The following is a 19,817-nucleotide window of genomic DNA, read 5'->3' on the forward strand; positions in this document are numbered from 1 at the left end:
GCTGCTATTCTAAGGCCGGTTCCACCTGGCACCGGCCGTCAGTTTTGACTTGGTCCCTAGCTTGCGCACTGTCTAGGCAACGCACGCCAGCAACTGCCAAGCCTCTGTAGCTAGTGGTAGGGTGTTTGGTTACTAGAGTTATAGCGCAGACAGAACTATTTGTGCCTGTGTCTAGCGGTCCCAGAAGTGTATCAACGACGTCATATGTTTTCTTTCTGGCTGTGATCTCACCAGCCCAAACATTCTTATGCTTGTTGTCATCATTGAGGATTTTCAAATAAAATCCAATCAATTGTTTAGTGTCATGACGTGACTGATGGGAGACGTATTCATCAATGTGTGACAATCCAGCACACTGGTGAAGCAAGAAACATGAATACAGAGATATGATTGTTCGGCTTGGTATGCGAGTGCGTCATTGTGGTTTCTCACGGGCCCCAGAGAATACTGCACAATACTGTTTCTTGGCGGCCATACTTGGTTTGTAGGCTACAGAAAGGTCACATACACATTGCCATACATGAATAAGCTACAGAGGTCAGACAAATCTGTGACCCGTTTATTAATCCCTTTGCTGTATTATATGTTTTCAAAAAATTATTGGATTTATGTTACAAAGTAATTTACTGTGTTAAATCACAGAGTGCAGTGGTAGCTAAATAGACTGTTTGCACAGTCTTTCAAATTGGCTCTAATAACAAACAAAAACAGCAACATTTGACATGGTGGCATTGGATTTTAATACTGACAGACTGCATTCAGCAAATTCATACATTTTGTGTTTGGCAGATTATATGAGTGACTTGTTGGTGAACTGTCTACAAGTGATGCTTGTTGCATTATCAACTTATGCATACTGTATGCACAGGTGAACAATAAACATCTGTGTATGTTTTGTTTTGACAATAAGATTAAAACTGAAAAAATAAATAAGGCAATTAAGGTACATTGTTAAATGATAAACGGTTTGCCACATCATAGGGCAGCAGGTAACCTACCTGTTAGAGCGTTGTGCTAGTAACTGAAAGGTTGCTGGTTTGAATACCCGACCAGACAAAATAAAAAATCTGTCGATATACCCTTGAGCAAGGCACTTAACCTTAATTTGCTCCAGGGGCACCATACTATGGTTAACCCTGTACACAACACCTATTCGGTGTATATGATAATATAACATACGTATATATATATTTTTTAATTCAAATGATGTACCTATGAAATAAATAACAGGCAGGTCACCCCTTATACAAGTCAGTATTCAATGTCCATCCATGTCTGAGGACTCCAGGAGATAAAGAGGAAACCGACCACTAGGGACAACAGTCAGTGCTGTTCCCTTCCAGTAGGTTTGGGTTTTGCTAGGACGTTGTGAATGGGGATGGCGGGTGGGCGTAAACATCTGCATTTGGTTCCAAAAGTTGCATATTCAAATCCAGCGATAGAAAGCTGTTTTTATATTTTGGTTTTAAGCCTATCCCAAAACTTAATTCTGAAAGGTTAATGTATTGATTTGATTTGATTAATGCCTAAACATTACCCTAACCTTAAAAATGTGGAGTTAATGCCTAAACCTTAAACACTTAGAAATGTGATGTTTGGAACTACTTCGAAATTTGACGTTTGAGAAACATGAATGAATGTCAAATTCTGAGGTGAGCCTGTGAGTGTGTTGGAAATACAGCCGTAATAGTAGTATTCAATACAGTAGTACACTTGTAAAACTAACACACGGGTGGCCATATTACTGGCAATTAGCCTTCCTGTTTCAGCTGTGTAGCCTTTAACTCAGTCGCCATGGGTAACAGTGCTTTAATAAGCAGTCTGAGATGCACCTCCCAGTCCGTACGATTCCCATGATCGAAGGCATCAACACCTGTGTGCTAAAATCCACAGATCTTTCCTAAACACGGATAGGCTAAACAAATGTCCTATACAGGTCCAGTACCATAATACAGTAACTTAACATCAGCCCTGTTACGACTATGTTGACGAAAAAGGCAATGGCTGGAGCTAGATCAGGGTATAACTGCTCCTGTATATGACCAAGGACATTTTTATGGGCCGATGCTTAAGGGCTTATCATTCCACCAAAATGAAAAGTCTCAACAGGTGCTTTTTCTTTTACAATTTTCTTCAGGACAGTATCAGTCCAATACACTGCAGCAGGGTGCGCAGAGAACAATAGATCAGTTTGCTGTACTGTTTGAGTCAGAGTCATCTTCTCAGTGATGAAGAAGAGGTGATCTCCAGTTGTGTGTTCGTGCCGAATGCCAATGTGTGAGACGGCAGATGGACGTGTGTATGTGTGTGTGTGTATGTGTGTGTGTATGTGTGTGTGTCAAGATGATCAAGCACTCCAGCTTCCGAGTTAAGGCCATAATTCAAGCAAAAATACTTCTCTATCCAAAAGTCATAGAAATGAAAAACAAACTACATCGTTTAGGATGTTGGTGTGGTTGTACGTGCGTTTCAAAGAGAATGCCAGGTATGCATGTTGCAACAGTTCCCAATCCTCCCCATTGATTGATTGCTGCACTATCCATAATGGAGGAGAGTCTATCTATAACATAACAATAACCCCGTCACAAACGTGTGACCTCATCACCGCCTCTACTCCTCAGCCCTGCTCCCCACGGGGCCGCTCTTGAACTTGACCACCATGACGGTGATGTTGTCGGGGCAGCCGCGGTAGAAAGACTGCAGCACGATGCTCTTGGCACCGTAGTGCGGCTCGTCCAGGCGCTCGCGCACGAAACGCACCGCCTCCTCGTTGCTGAAGGCGTCCCACAGCCCGTCCGACGCCAGGATCATGAACTCGGGCTGCAGCTTGTCCAGGTCAAAGGTCAACACGTCGGGGTCGGGGATGACCACGTTGAGGTTCTTTAGGGGGTAGTCGCCCAGCGAGCGAGACATGGCCAGGATGCCCTGGACGCGCCACGAGCCGTTGAAGCTGATGAAGCCCCCTGGTGGTGAAGGAATGGAAGTGCAATGCCCTATGATTAAACTCTCAGTAGCTTTATTATCTCACACCGGGACATTGGTCATTGATTGTGTACACGGGAAAAAAGCGCAGACAGAGCAAGGGAATTTCTGTATCACAGTCAAATTACATTATATCTATATTTTTATAGATATTCTATTTACCAAATCCACCTCAGCATATCAGTGCTTCCTATCATTTGTCAAGAGCAAGTAATGTATTCAACTTCTCTTGCACTTCAAAAGAGGGCCAATAGGTGGTGAGTCAAGGCTGCAATCTCTCCCTTTGACACTAATTCATTCTAGTGATTCATCCTAGCGTACCATTGTGATCTGCTCAAGTATGGGAAACATTTTATGTCGTCATGACGTTATGCACTACCTTCCACAGCCGAGAAAATGGTATGTGTGTTTTGTTTCTGTGCTGAACACTAAGGGCCGGTTTCCTGGACACAGATTAAACCTGGTTCTGGACTAAGAAACAGTTCTCCAATTAAAGTGGTCTTTAGTTCAGGACTAGGGTTAATATGATCCAGGAAACCCACCCCAATGTGTGAATTCACTGTGTTGAGTTTAGCTCGGTTTGACACAAACACATCTTTTTAACGTCACCATAGCGTTGTGGTGCTGTTCACCCATGCTGGAGGTCCGCTAACCTGCCCTCTTGATCCTCTTGCGCTCCTTCAGCTGGTATGGCTTGTGGTCATGTGACAATGCCACAGCGTTTCCGTCCTTGTCGCACAACACGCCTCGTGAGTCCCCAACGTTGGCCACCGTCAGCTCCCTGTCCGATAGCAGGGCCACCAGACATGTAGTACCTGAGAGAGGGAGACAGAGGTGATATTTCAATTTAAAGGGACATTACATTCCAAAACCATAGATGATCTACACAAGCGATGGCCTGGGACGTGGGCTCATCTTGAGATAAGACTACTGTTATAATCTGAAAACATCTGAGTGTAATGAACCTTTAAGTTCATGTTTTTCACCTGTGATTCTCATTCTCAGAATACCACAAGTGTACCAAAGTCCGCTAACCAACCACAATACTGAGAGCCATACTGTATTTCCATCACAGCTATGAAAGTCCAGGTAACAGGAGTGAAGGCCCTAATAACGTATCTGACAAAGGTCTACCTTTTCATGTCCTCCTCCTCCATTGAAAAATCCAGTGATTTATAAGGTACTGTTTCCAGTACATTCATCTAATCCATTTCTCAGGGCTGACAATAAATCTCTCAGGGCAACAAAGCAGCTTTGTGTACTCCGTGACACTGACTTTGTGTCTTGACCTTCCAAAGGTTGTCCCCATGGAGACATTTCACCCCTGCCATAATAAATAATACTACATTTGATGTATACGGCTTTACTTTTAACAGACTATCTGTAAAAAGTACTATACATTTCCCAAAATGTTTTTTTCTCTCCCTTTAGACATAAAGTGATTAGGATTTTATAAAGAGGGTAAACTCTGACCTGTTTTAACCCTTGTGTTGTCTTAAGGGTAAAAAATGACCCGCCACTAACAGCAGAGAACTTGAATTTGATGACTTTTCCTAGAGTGACCCCAACATTAGAAAAAGTGTTTCATGTTTCAATGCCCAGTGATTTTTTTCTGATGTACAGAAGGAACAAGAGAACAATGATTTAGAAGAGGAGGTATCTGAAGAAGAAGATAGGGAAGAATACAACTCAGAGCACGATGCATCATCTTCAGATGAAGAAGAAATCTCCCAAGCTGAGAGACATTTTTGTCAAAGAACAGCAAAATAACATGGTCCTTGTCACAATATGACAACCAGGGCAGGATGGCAGCACAAAATGTCATAAGGATGACCCCAGGGTCCACAAGACATGCAGTTGCCCATGGCCAGGACATCTCCTCAACATTCTACATGTTCATCACACCAGCCATCGAAAATAATCATCCTGGAGATGACAGATTCATGGCATCAAGATATGGGTGGCCTGTGACGCACAATCCAGCTACGCTTGGAAGATGCAAGTCTTCACAGGGAAGCCTACCAGTGGAGGCCCGGAGAAGAACCAGGGGATGCGGGTTGTGCTTGATGTGACAAGTGGACTGAGGGGGCACAATGTCACGTGTGACAATTTCTTCACCTCTTATGAGCTCAGCCAGCAGCTCCTAAAGAGGAAGATCACCATGGTTGGCACAGTTAGAAAGAACAAGCCAGAGCTCCCCCTGCACTCCTCGCAACAAGGGGAAGAGAGGCCTTCTCTTCACCCCCACCACCACTCTAGTTTCTTACCTCCCAAAGAGGAACAAGAATGTGGTCCTCCTGAGCACACTGCACAAAACGGCTGAGATCAGTGATCGTGAGGACAGGAAGCCAGCCATCATCCTGGACTACAACCACAACAAAGGAGGCGTTGACAACCTGAACAAGGTGATTGGAACATACAGCTGCAGGAGGAGGACTGCCTGCTGGCGCCTGGTCATCTTCCATAACATCATTAATGTGTCCGCATACAATGCCTTTGTGATATGGAACACGATCAACCCTACCTGGATGCCTGATAAGCAAAAGAAGAGGAGGGTGTTCCTGGAGCAGCTGGGAAAGGCACTTGTAACACTACGCATTCAAAGAAGGGGGCGCTTCCCCCGCACAGCAGCCTCTGCAGCGCTTGTGAAAGCTGTTCAGTGGGCTGAATCTTGTCCTGATCCTCCTGAGGCTGCAGCTGGGGCAGGCAAGATGAGGAAATGCCAATTCTGCCCCCCAAAGAAGGACTGTAAAACAAACACTATGTGCTGCACATGTGATAAATACATCTGCATAGTCTATGCACACACACTTGCATACTGTCCTACATGTGCTAATTAGAGTTGATTGATTTATGTTCTTCATATTTTTGTATCTATTATCTTATTTTATTCGTATTTATTGTTGTTGTTTATACACCTTGTGGGTGGGGGCAATGTTTAAAGAAATGGGAGAAGACTAGTATTTTGTAGTTGAATTCCTCATTGTACAGTATATAAGAATATATCACTATGTTGCCAAAAAAGTTCAAGACATTGTTTCCCTTCAATAAAATGCACTAAAAACTACTTTCTGCATATTTCTGCTACTTTCTTAGGCTATACAAGTGCTATCTCTTGCTAAGAAATGTATGCTTACACCTATGTAGTACCCTTAGCAATAGCAATAATAATAATAATAAACCTTTACTTTAGTAAAGAAAAAAAGGATGACAGGTGTGTTGTAATAAAAGCGAGTGGTGTCCACTGATTAAATGCAGTCTTTCTGCATTGTAAAGAGGCAAAACCCAGATATTCACAAAGTTTGTGATGAATGACAGGTTGTTTCTTCATGCAAAATAGATTTGGGGTTTAAAATTCGCCTCTCCCCCTCTGACCCATCTCTGTCCGTGTGTATCGGACTTAATGTCTTAACCAATCCGCAGTATTGCCACATTTTTAACCCGTCCGACCTCGTACTCATAAACATCTCAGAGAAGGAGTGCTGATCCAGGATCTAAAAGGCTAAACTGATCTTAGATCAGCACTCCTACAGTCCCTCACCTGCTTCGTCGTGATTGGCAGAGAGCTTGTCCACCATGTCTCGGTCTACAGCCAGGATACGCTGCTCCAGGATGCTGGGGTAGGAGGGAACGCTCTCCCTCTTCTCCCTTTCATAGGACAGCAACTGCTGCCTCAGAGACTCTGGAAGGTGGGCCTTTACATAGTCCGCTGCAGCCTGTGAGAGATGGAGAGAGAGAGGGGAAAGAGCAATATAAGTGTTTAGAAAGTTGTTCACGGTTTTGGTTGAATTTCAGTTATTTGACCGGTCAACTTTCTGATGATTGGTTGATACAATTCTGTGCTTTTACTTGTACAGCGGTACAGAATGCTTGTTTTTTTGCCTGTAGCCGAATGAATCCAGATTAAATGTTTGAACGAGGCACATTTATTTTTTCTGTTTTCAGCAGTGTGGTGAGCCTCCGATGCTGTAAATGACTGATAACCTGTGTTCTTGAGAAATAGTCTGTCTTAGTGCCCATATTTTGCAAGAATACAGCCAGGAGATAGCCGCCAATGTCAACAGAGACTATCAGACGTTTAGTTTAAAAATGGAAATTGTTCAATCTGAATTCAAAGTCCAAACAAGTTCTTCATCTTATAATACATTGACCCCAAACTACAAGTTTAAAACACAAAAAAGTATATTTGAAATACACACCAAAAGGCATGACACCAATGTTTTCTAGGACCTACCAGAGATATCCAAACAAAAGCTATACATAGTGCAAGACCAGAGAAATTATATTTGACGAGCACATTTTATACCGTATGTAGAAAGGGTTTCAATGTAGCAGGCTGTCTACAGATAATTAATGTGTCTACATTCAGCACTGGGTGAATGGAGGCAGTATGTAAGAGATTTTAATATGCATGCTCAAATGCACACTTGGTGGCTTTGCTAATTTCCAATAATAATTAATAAATTAATAATGACTAATCAATTACCCTGGGCCAAACCCGGTGGGCATGAAGGTTAACACTGGTTTCCAGTGCTGTTAAAGAGACTGTCTGTTTCTCTTTATATATTCAAATTACTGTTACCTGAGTAAGAACAGTAAATATCCTTGGTTTACTACACGTAGAAATGTGATTTTAGTTGGATTTAAAGAGGTTTATTTTCAGTATTTGACAAATTATTTCTAGTCTGATACGTGGAAAAGAAAACGGAGAAGGAAGGTTCGCCAGGTGTTCTGTGCTGAATTATTCAACAACCTCTCTTCCTCTCCATTCCTCCCTCCTTCCTGCTCTCTTTTTTAGCCCTTTTCATTATCTTCACTGCCTCCTTTCTCCTCAGATCATGTTCATCATATTGAATATTAATTCAGCTGCTGGAAGTTTATATATTTCATTATAGAAGCGTTCAAAACTCTTAAAGACTTGAGACTCGACACACTCATGTCGTCGTTTGCATATTCTTACACTGCAATCAATAGTTCTTGTGTTTTAATCAGTCCTGTAATCAAGCCATCCAATTAACCGAAGCAGATGAGATATTAACGAACAAACTAATTTCACTCATGGTGATAATTGTAGGAGCAGATTGATTTGAGAGAGGAGCATGTAATGAGGAAGTGAAATGGAATAAAATAAATTATTAAAACAGTCTTCATTAGTCACCAGTGTGAGTAATCTCTCACTCTCTCTCTCTCTCTCTCTCTCTGAGTATAATCACTAATTCGTTAAATTTGTTTGGGAGGAACACAGGGAGCCTTGAATAGTGAATGTAAAGTTACCCATCCAAGAGCCCAAATTACTAAGCCATGTAAAAGTACATTCAGCATTCAACCTTTTTTCATTCAATTCAATGTATATTTTGCATCTTGAAAATGTCTGACTTTGGTGATGAAGGCCATTAAACTGCGAAAAGATTGAAAAGGGATAGAGTTGAGAAATTGCTACATATTTGCAGTTTAAGGACACACTGCTCAGACAGAGACAAGCTGTTCTGTACACGATATTATCCTTTTGATACCAGGGGACAAGCAAACATTTATTTTAACTCGCAGAAAATAATTAGGAAAAAAGCAATTGAGCATGTGTCCTCACATTTCCCACAAACCCCTCCTGCGACTTGAAGGCGGACTTCTACAGACTTGGGTAAGTGAAAGGTTCACACTGAAAAGGTGAACATTTAGTCCTCTGAGTGTGTTGGGTTTGGTGCTCTCTCTAACTAACACATCTCTGTTACTCCCAACACATGTTTGCCAAAAGAGCTCAGCTCAGGATAGGTTAATTCAACACTCACCCCGGCCCCTTCTGACAAAAAGTTCCACAACACATACCCATATGCATGCGCTTATAACTCATTCACTCAGCAACCTAGTCTACTGTGCATGTTTCTCTTGACGTGCCTCTGGCAGTACTCACAATGTTGTGGAACCTTCCCCTCGTGATTTCTCAGCAGGACCAGGCCTTCCTGGTGAACCAGTTCTACAATCAAGGGGGCCTGCCCGATGTAGGCATCGACGACTCCCTCCTGCAGTACTTTGGGCTCAACTCGTCGGTCGTGCTGCAGGACCACTCTGCCCAGCTGCTGGCCTTTGTGGGCAGCCAGGCCCCGTTCTACGTGGCCAGCCTGGATGCGGCTCTTGCCGGCCTGAGCAGTGTGCCCAACGCAGTGGGCATTGGTGCTCTGGTGGTCTCCATGATCTTAGAGATCAGCGCAGCAGGTCTCGGGGAGCCCCAGCCAGACGCGTCCCACCTGCTCCACCGTGTCTTTGCTGAAGAGAAAGCTTCAGTAGTGCGTGATCTGATGGAGGAGTACCTGAAGCGCTACCGGATGCACGTGGGGGCTAGTGAGCACCTGCTGAAGGAAACGTGCCGTCTGGAGACTGAGCTCAGTGTCCAGCAGACTCGTCTGAAGAACTCCATGCTGCATGACGGCCACATGAGCACGCGGGCACTCGAGCACTGGATCAACGGACCCGCCTTCCACTCCCAGATGCTGGTGCACCAAGCCCACCTGGAGCAGGACAATGGGACAGATGCCCATGCAGCTCTGGGCTCCTACCTGCAGGAACTACACCCCCTGCTGGCCGAGTACAGGAGGTACAGAAGCTCCAGCCTGAAATGGTGAAAGATTGGTATGTATGGTTCTTGTCACAAGAGGGAGCGAAGGAGGAGGCAGATGTGTTCCGGGGATTGTTGGCCATCATGTTCAGTTTGTGACAAAGAAACTGGGGAGTCACGAAGCATTCCATTCCTAAACAAAGATTCATGGTATCTACCAAGAAGCTATTGTCAACAGATCAAAGAGGCCTACATCAATCACACATTCTCAAACCACCACCAGATCACTGGTATTAAGAGTTATTTCACAGCCATCAAGGTGAACCCGACCAACCTTATAGCTCAGCGTGGCGTCTTCCATGTTCCCACACAACTGTCTCTAGCAAACCAAACCCAGGCAACAGGGTTGGAGTCGATTCACTGGTGTACAGATGTATAAGCATTAATAAAGATGATCAAGTTACCCAGAAACCCTTACTCTGTGACTGGATTTCAGATAAGAAGTTCTGACTTGAGCGTGTGTTTGTGTGTTCAGTGTGTTTGTGTTTTGGGGGGGGGGGGGGGCTCTGATTTGTGTGTTCCTGGCAAAACTCCCACTGAGAACAAGGTCCACCTTCATAGTCATAGCCCATGCATGTCACTGTCACCATGACCATAGGAAAGGTAACAGGATCACACACACACACACACACACACACACACACACACACACACACACACACACACACACACACACACACACACACACACACACACACACACACACACACACACACACACACCAGGGGTGGTAAGGGGACCAGACAGGAAGGTTAAATATTTAATCATAGGATAGGAATAGTCTGAAAGTTCCAGATAGATATGTAAACAGCCTGCCCTTTCAGACTCCCTCCTACTTCCACTACACAAGGCCAAGGACGTCCCTTATCTTAAAGGTAAGGTACCATAAACGTAACCACATGTAACATATGGATTTGCATTGGAATATGCATTAAAAAACCCAATGCAGTTACACCTCACTTTTGTATTTGTTTTAGTTATTACATAAAACATAGAATCAGAATTCTGAAAGCTGGAACAAAACAGGCAAGTCAGCCTATTCCCTAAAATGTAAACTGTAACAGAAATAACTTCAAATGTACTGTATAACTTCAAATTAAACCAAATCGATTACACTCATGATTACTGGTTTAATTTTCAGGAACTTACAAGCAAATACTTTATGTATGTATTGTTACTTGCAAGGTTGCTAGCCAACTAGCCTGCTAACGTTACGTTGCTATCAACACCTAGCAAACAGCTACATTAAAGTAAACCAAAGTTTTCTAAATATATAACGGCATCTAACCAGTTATCAAATAATGTTACTGGTATATGCAGTTATCTTAGCCAGCAAGCCACCCATCTAAAGTTAGTCATTTTAGCCTGCTAGCTAACCAGCTAACTAGCCAAACTAGCCAACCACCACGGCCTATGTAAGTAGTAAGCCAGAGAACAACTAGTCTAGCACAGACAGGAACTCGCATTCCAAATCCTGCCTTCCTGTAACGGCTGTTGTCGGGAGAAGGAGAAGACCAAGGTGCAGCGTGGTAAGTATTCATAATACTTTTAATAAATACGAATACTTGAACAAAAAACAACAAAACGACAAACAAACAGTTCTGCAAGGTGCAATACACAAAACTACCCAAACACAGGCTACCTAAGTATGGTTCTCAATCAGAGACAACGATTGACAGCTGCCTCTGATTGGGAACCATACCAGGCCAAACACATAGAAATACAACACACAGAACAAAACATAGAATGCCCACCCCAACTCATGCCCTGACCAACCAAATTGGAGACATAAAAAGGATCTCTAAGGTCAGGGCGTGACACTTCCACTGGTTATACTAAGCCATCAAAGCCCTCCTGGGTGAAATGATTACTGCATACAGTAGACGTGCGCAGGGTTCCCATGCTCGAAACTAATCGCTTAAACCTGACAAATCGTTCCGACTTCAAAGCTTGCTTCTCAGTTTTGAGACACAAATGAGACATAACCCCGTCATTGTGGGTATTACTGCACTATGTGGGTATTACTGCATTACCTACAAACAACGGAAAACTACTACAATATTATATATTTTTTAAATAAATAAAAAACTACTACAATACTCACTCGACTACCGATACCAAACGCACAGGAGAAAAAGAGTTGCAGTTTTTCCGCATTATTTAATGTTTTTTTTCTTTGTATATGTACATAGTAGCTCACCAGCGCCAACACTTGGTTTGGAATGTAATTACATGCTAGCAAGGCTAGTAGCTACTAGCAGCCAGCTGGAACTAGCTAGGTAGCACCGGTTCTCCATATTTTATAAAAATATTTTTTATTTAACCAGGTAGGCTAGTTGAGAACAAGTTCTCATTTGAAACTGCGACCTGGCCAAGATAAAGCATAGCAATTTGACACATACAACAACACAGAGTTACACATGGAATAAACAAAAACATAGTCAATAATACAGTAGAAAAAGAAGAAAAAAGTCTATATACAGTTAGTGCAAATGAGGTAAGATAAGGGAGTTAAGGCAATAAATAGGCCATGGTGGCAAAGTAATTACAATATAGCAATTAAACACTGGAATGGTGGATGTGCAGAAGATGAATGTGCAAGTATAGATACTGGGGTGCAAAGAAGCAAGATAAATAAATAAATACAGTATGGGAATGAGGTAGATAAATGGGCTGTTTACAGATGGGTTATGTACAGGTGCAGTGATCTGTGAGCTGCTCTGACAGCTGGTGCTTAAAGCTAGAGAGGGAGATATGAGTCTCAAGCTTCACTGATTTTTGCAATTCGTTCCAGTCATTGGCAGCAGAGAACTGGAAGGAAAGGCGGCCAAAGGAGGAATTGGCTTTGGGGTTGACCAGTGAGATATACCTGCTGGAGCGCGTGCTACGAGTGGGTGCCGCTATAGGTGACCAGTGAGCTGAGATAAGGCGGGGCTTTACCTTGTAGATAACCTGTAGCCAGTGGGTTTGGCGACGAGTATGAAGCGCGGGCCAACCAACGAGAGCGTACAGGTCGTAGTGGTGGGTAGTATATGGGGCTTTGGTGACAAAACGGATGGCACTGTGATAGACTACATCCAATTTGTTGAGTAGAGTGTTGGAGGCTATTTTATAGATGACGTCGCCGAAGTCGAGGATCGGTAGGATGGTCAGTTTTACGAGGGTATGTTTGGCAGCATGAGTGAAGGATGCTTTGTTGCGATATAGGAAGCCGATTCTAGATGTAATTTTGGATTGGAGATGCTTAATGTGAGTCTGGAAGGAGAGTTTAAAGTCTAACCAGACACCTAGGTATTTGTAGTTGTCCACGTATTCTAAGTCAGAGCTGTCCAGAGTAGTGATGCTGGACGGATGGGCAGGTGCGGGCAGTGATCGATTGAATAGCATGCATTTAGTTTTACTTGCATTTAAGAGCAGTTGGAGGCCACGGAAGGAGAGTTGTACGGCATTGAAGCTCATCTGGAGGTTAGTTAACACAGTGTCCAAAGAGGGGCCAGAAGTATACAGAATGGTGTTGTCTGCGTAGAGGTGGATCAGAGAATCACCAGCAGCAAGAGCAACATCATTGATGTATACAGAGAAGAGAGTCGGCCCGAGAATTGAACCCTGTGGCACCCCCATAGAGACTGCCAGAGGTCCAGACAACAGGCCCTCCGATTTGACACACTGAACTCTATCAGAGAAGTAGTTGGTAAACCAGGCGAGGCAATCATTTGAGAAACCAAGGCTGTCGAGTCTGCCAATAAGAATGTGGTGATTGACAGAGTCGAAAGCCTTGGCCAGGTCGATGAATACGGCTGCACAGTAATGTCTCTTATCGATGGCGGTTATGATGTCGTTTAGGACCTTTAGCGTGGCGGAGGTACACCCATGACCAGCTCTGAAACCAGATTGCATAGCGGAGAAGGTTCGGTAGGATTCGAAATGGACAGTAATCTGTTTGTTAACTTGGCTTTCGAAGACCTTAGAAAGACAGGGTAGGATAGATATAGGTCTGTAGCAGTTTGGGTCTAGAGTGTCACCCCCTTTGAAGAGGGGGATGACCGCGGCAGCTTTCCAATCTTTGGGAATCTCAGACGATACGAGAGAGAGGTTGAACAGGGTAGTAATAGGAGTTGCAACAATTTCGGCAGATAATCTTTGAAAGAGAGGGTCCAGATTGTCTAGCCCGGCTGATTTGTAGGGGTCCAGATTTAGCAGTTTTTTCAGAACATCAGCTATCTGGATTTGGGTGAAGGAGAAATGGTGGGGGCTTTGGTGGGTTGCTGTGGAGGGTGCCGAGCAGTTGACCGGGGTAGGTGTAGCCAGGTGGAAAGCATGGCCAGCCGTAGAGAAATGCTTATTGAAATTCTCAATTACAGTGGATTTATCGGTGGTGACAGTGTTTCCTGTCCTCAGAGCAGTGGGCAGCTGGGAGGAGGTGCTCTTATTCTCCATGGACTTTACAGTGTGCCAGAACATTTTTGTGTTTGTACTACAGGATGCACATTTCTGTTTGAAAAAGCTAGACTTAGCTTTCCTAACTGCCTGTGTATATTTGTTCCTAACTTCCCTGAAAAGTTGCATATCACGGGGGCTATTCGATGCTAATGCAGAACGCCACAGGATGTTTTTGTGCTGGTCAAGGGCAGACAGGTCTGGAGTGAACCAAGGACTATATATATTCCTAGTTCAATTTTTTTGGAACGGGGCATGCTTATTTAAGATAGCGAGGAAGGAACTTTTAAAGAATAACCAGGCATCCTCTACTGACGGGATGAGGTAAATGTCATTCCAGGATACCCCGGCCAGGTCGATTAGAAAGGCCTGCTCTCAGAAGTGTTTTAGGGAGCGTTTGACAGTGATGAGGGGTAGTCGTTTGGTCGCAGACCCATTACGGATGCAGGCAATGAGGCAGTGATCGCTGAGATCTTGATTTGACGTTGAGAAATAGTGCATTGTGCGTAGTTCCGAAGATATCCGGAAATAAGTTCAGAAATATGTAAAAACACTGAAACATAACTGTTTGTAGTTATAGGTAACCAGATTGTAACTACAACTAAGTTACTGAGTCTTTGACCACACTGTGTTGTTACTAGAAATTCATGCTTCCTACCCTTTAACAGGATCTTGCCAATCTATTTAGATAACGTAGAGTGTATTTAAAATATATATATATATATTTAACCGTTATTTGACTAGGCAAGTCAGTTAGGATCAAATTCTTATTTACAATGACAGCCTAGGAACAGTGGGTTAATTGCCTTGATCAGGAGGAGAACGGCAGATTTTTACCTTGTCAGCTTGGGGATTTGAGTCGGTTACTGACCTAGCACTCTAACCACTAGGCTACCCGCCTCTAACCACTAGGCTACCCGCCTCTAACCACTAGGCTACCCGCCTCTAACCACTAGGCTACCCGCCTCTAACCACTAGGCTACCCGCCTCTAACCACTAGGCTACCCGCCTCTAACCACGAGGCTACCCGCCTCTAACCACTAGGCTACCCGCCTCTAACCACTAGGCTACCTGCCTCTAACCACTAGGCTACCCGCCTCTAACCACTAGGCTACCCGCCTCTAACCACTAGGCTACCTGCCACCCCGTATTAGAATGTCATAGAGTGGAACTTTCAATGGTTGAAAGCAGGGATTGGAACCAGTTCAGGGTACACAACCGAAAACCGGAAAATACATTTTTTTCAAGGAACAGAAATGGTTAATAACATTCTGTTACGTTCAAGGCCTTTTCTTCTATTCCGACAAAAAAACGCCTATCCAAAGCCCTCACTCTGTCACTCAGAAAGTTATTCCAGTGTCTGCCTGCCAGCTGAAAATCTTTGCCTGTGTGTGCGCGTGTTTAGGCTACCTGCCCCTCCCCCCAAGGAAGTATAGTCTACTGTACTGGCGTTACCATAGTCTGCTGTACTGGCGTTACCATAGACTACTGTACTGGCGTTACCATAGACTACTGTACTGGCGTTACCATAGACTACTGTACTGGCGTTACCATAGTCTACTGTACTGGCGTTACCATAGACTACTGTACTGGCGTTACCATAGTCTACTGTACTGGCGTTACCATAGTCTACTGTACTGGCGTTACCATAGACTACTGTACTGGCGTTACCATAGACTACTGTACTGGCGTTACCATCGACTACCGTACTGGCGTTACCATAGTCTACTGTACTGGCGTTACCATAGACTACTGTCCTGACGTTACCATAGACTACTGTACTGACGTTACCATAGACTACTGTACTGATGTTACCATAGACTACTGTACTGACGTTACCATAGACTGCTGTACTGGCGTTACCATAGACTACTGTACTGGCGTTACCATAGACTACTGTACTGGCGTTACCATAGTCTACTGTACTGGCGTTACCATAGTCTACTGTACTGGCGTTACCATAGTCTACTGTACTGGCGTTACCATAGACTACTGTACTGACGTTACCATAGTCTACTGTACTGGCGTTACCATAGTCTACTGTACTGGCGTTACCATAGACTACTGTACTGGCGTTACCATAGTCTACTGTACTGGCGTTACCATAGACTACTGTACTGGCGTTACCATAGTCTACTGTACTGGCGTTACCATAGTCTACTGTACTGGCGTTACCATAGTCTACTGTACTGGCGTTACCATAGTCTACTGTACTGGCGTTACCATAGACTACTGTCCTGACGTTACCATAGACTACTGTACTGGCGTTACCATAGTCTACTGTACTGGCGTTACCATAGTCTACTGTACTGACGTTACCATAGACTACTGTCCTGATGTTACCATAGACTACCGTACTGGCGTTACCATCGACTACCGTACTGGCGTTACCATAGTCTACTGTCCTGGCGTTACCATAGACTACTGTCCTGGCGTTACCATAGACTACTGTACTGACGTTACCATAGACTACTGTACTGACGTTACCATAGACTACTGTACTGACGTTACCATAGACTACTGTACTGGCGTTACCATAGACTACTGTACTGGCGTTACCATAGTCTACTGTACTGGCGTTACCATAGTCTACTGTACTGGCTTTACCATAGTCTACTGTACTGGCGTTACCATAGACTACTGTACTGACGTTACCATAGACTACTGTACTGGCGTTACCATAGTCTACTGTACTGGCGTTACCATAGACTACTGTACTGGCGTTACCATAGTCTACTGTACTGGCGTTACCATAGTCTACTGTACTGGCGTTACCATAGTCTACTGTACTGGCGTTACCATAGACTACTGTCCTGACGTTACCATAGACTACTGTACTGGCGTTACCATAGTCTACTGTACTGGCGTTACCATAGTCTACTGTACTGACGTTACCATAGACTACTGTCCTGATGTTACCATAGACTACTGTACTGACGTTACCATAGACTACTGTACTGACGTTACCATAGACTACTGTACTGGCGTTACCATAGACTACTGTACTGGCGTTACCATAGACTACTGTACTGGCGTTACCATAGTCTACTGTACTGGCGTTACCATAGACTACTGTCCTGACGTTACCATAGACTACTGTACTGACGTTACCATAGTCTACTGTACTGGCGTTACCATAGTCTACTGTACTGGCGTTACCATAGTCTACTGTCCTGACGTTACCATAGACTACTGTACTGGCGTTACCATAGTCTACTGTACTGGCGTTACCATAGTCTACTGTACTGACGTTACCATAGACTACTGTCCTGACGTTACCATAGACTACTGTACTGACGTTACCATAGACTACTGTACTGACGTTACCATAGACTACTGTACTGGCGTTACCATAGACTACTGTACTGGCGTTACCATAGACTACTGTACTGGCGTTACCATAGTCTACTGTACTGGCGTTACCATAGTCTACTGTACTGACGTTACCATAGTCTACTGTACTGAAGTTACCATAGTCTACTGTACTGACGTTACCATAGACTACTGTACTGACGTTACCATAGGCTACTGTACTGATGGCTACTGTACTGGCGTTACCATAGACTACTGTACTGACGTTACCATAGGCTACTGTACTGACATTACCATAGGCTACTGTACTGATGGTACCACAGGCTACTGTACTGACGTTACCATAGGCTACTGTACTGATGGCTACTTTACTGACGTTACCATAGGCTACTGTACTTATGGCTACTTTACTGACGTTACCATAGTCTACTGTACTGACGTTACCATAGGCTACTGTACTGACGTTACCATAGGCTACTGTACTGACGTTACCATAGACTACTGTACTGACGTTACCATAGACTACTGTACTGACGTTACCATAGGCTACTGTACTGATGTTACCATAGGCTACTGTACTGACGTTACCATATGTTACTGTACTGGCGATACCATAGTCTACTGTACTGACGATACCATAGTCTACTACTGACGTTACAATAGTCTACTGTACTGATGGCTACTTTACTGACGTTACCATAGGCTACTGTACTGACGGTACCATAGGCTACTGTACTGACGATAACATAGTCTACTGTACTGACGGTACCATAGGCTACTGTACTGACGTTACCATAGACTACTGTACTGAAGTTACCATAGGCTACTGTACAGGCGTTACCATAGTCTACTGTACTGACGTTACCATAGGCTACTGTACTGACGTTACCATAGGCTACTGTACTGACGTTACCATAGGCTACTGTACTGACGTTACCATAGGCTACTGTACTGACGATACCATAGTCTACTGTACTGACGTTACCATAGGCTACTGTACTGATGGCTACTTTACTTTTCTGAATTTCCACCTGACCGACGTGCCCAAAGTAAACTGCCTTGCTACTCTGGCCCTGAAGCCAGGATATGCATATAATTGGTAACATTGGAAAGAAGACACTCTGAAGTTTGTATACATTTTAAAATAATGTAGGAGACTATAACACAATAGATAAGGTAGGAGAAAATCCAAAGAAAAACCAACCAGAATTTGTATTTTTGAGAGCCCATGCTCTTCCATTATAACGTATAGGGACTAAGTTAAATCCAGCTCCCAGATTGCAATTCCTATGGCTGACACTAGATGTCAACAGTCTTTGTTCAAGGTTTCAGGCTTGTTTCTTCCAAAACGAGAAAGAATTCTGGGTTGTGATACAGGAACACAGAGCTGGAAATCAGTCTGTGTGCGCACGATGAAGAGGATGCGCACCTGCTAATATCACTTTTCTATTGAACATACCTCTTTCCGTATGAAATATTATAGTTTAATTACATTTTAGGGTACCTGAAGATGAAATAGAAACGTATTTTGACTTGCTTTAACAAAGTTTAGCGGTAGCTTTTTGGATTCCTTTCTCTGCATGTTGAATGAATGGATTACTCAAATCGATGGAGCCAACTAAACTGACTTTTTGTGATATAAAGAAGGATTTGATCTAACAAAACGACACTACATGTTGTAGCTGGGACCCTTTGGATTGCAAATCAGAGGAAGATTTTCAAAAAGTAATATTCAATCGCTATTTGTGAATTTATGAAACCTGTGCTGGTTGAAAAATATTTTGATGTGGGGCGCCGTCCTCAAACAATCGCATAGCATGCTTTCGCTGTAAAGCCTATTGTAAATCGGACAATGCAGTTAGATTAACAAGAATGTACGCTTTTAACCGATATAAGATACTTGTATGTACTTAAATGTTTAATATCCATAATTTATTTATTTGAATAGCTTTGATAGCTGTGATTAATTATTTGAATTGCGCTCCCTCCAATTTCACCAGAAGTTGTTGACAGGTGTCCCGCTGACGGGACGCCTAGCCGTAAGAAGTTTTAATAAAGGAATATTTTACTTTATCTGGTCATAGAGGTAACAACATGAATTGGTGCATGAGGCAGAAATAATGCAATACGACTTAAGTTTCACCATCAGCTGGAAGACTGTCTCCTTTTCTCAGTGGAGGAAGGGAGAGAGGAGGGACTGTGAGTCTGGTGAGGCAGCCTCACCGCTGCTCCCTCCCTCACCTCAGACTGACCATCAGATGCAGAAGAAAGTGAATTATTTTGCTCACTCAGCTGTGCCTCACAAGAAATACAACAAATTATCTATTACTAATGTCTTCATACACCTATATTGTGGTAATATAATTTCAAAATGGTCAGAGGAACCACATTGGCAGGGAAATTCAAGCATACATAGCCAATGATCATGCATTGGGCCTATAGCCTACTGCACAAACCTCATTGCTATATAACTGTT

General features: G+C 43.5%; 1 protein-coding gene across 3 annotated transcripts in view; it reads right to left on the reverse strand.

Annotated features, from left to right (window-relative positions):
* Positions 1–517: 517 nt before the first annotated feature.
* LOC139560570 (protein phosphatase 1L-like) overlaps positions 518–19,817 on the reverse strand; it is a 28,375-nt gene continuing 9,075 nt past the window's right edge. The window contains exons 1-4 of one of the 3 annotated variants that reach the window (XM_071377465.1): positions 9,867–10,023; positions 6,524–6,698; positions 3,636–3,797; positions 518–2,963 (exon numbers count right to left, since the gene is read on the reverse strand). In XM_071377465.1, coding sequence (XP_071233566.1) covers positions 2,611–2,963; positions 3,636–3,797; positions 6,524–6,698; positions 9,867–9,893 — 717 coding nt within the window. In that variant the 5' untranslated portion in view covers positions 9,894–10,023 and the 3' untranslated portion in view covers positions 518–2,610. Of the gene's footprint in view, positions 2,964–3,635; positions 3,798–6,523; positions 6,699–8,890; positions 9,031–9,866; positions 10,024–19,817 lie in introns of those variants that run through there. The other 2 variants (XM_071377466.1, XM_071377464.1) reach the window with 2 other exon arrangements.

The sequence above is a fragment of the Salvelinus alpinus genome, chromosome 30 (assembly GCF_045679555.1).
Source record: "Salvelinus alpinus chromosome 30, SLU_Salpinus.1, whole genome shotgun sequence".
NCBI classification, from domain to species: Eukaryota; Metazoa; Chordata; class Actinopteri; order Salmoniformes; family Salmonidae; genus Salvelinus; species Salvelinus alpinus.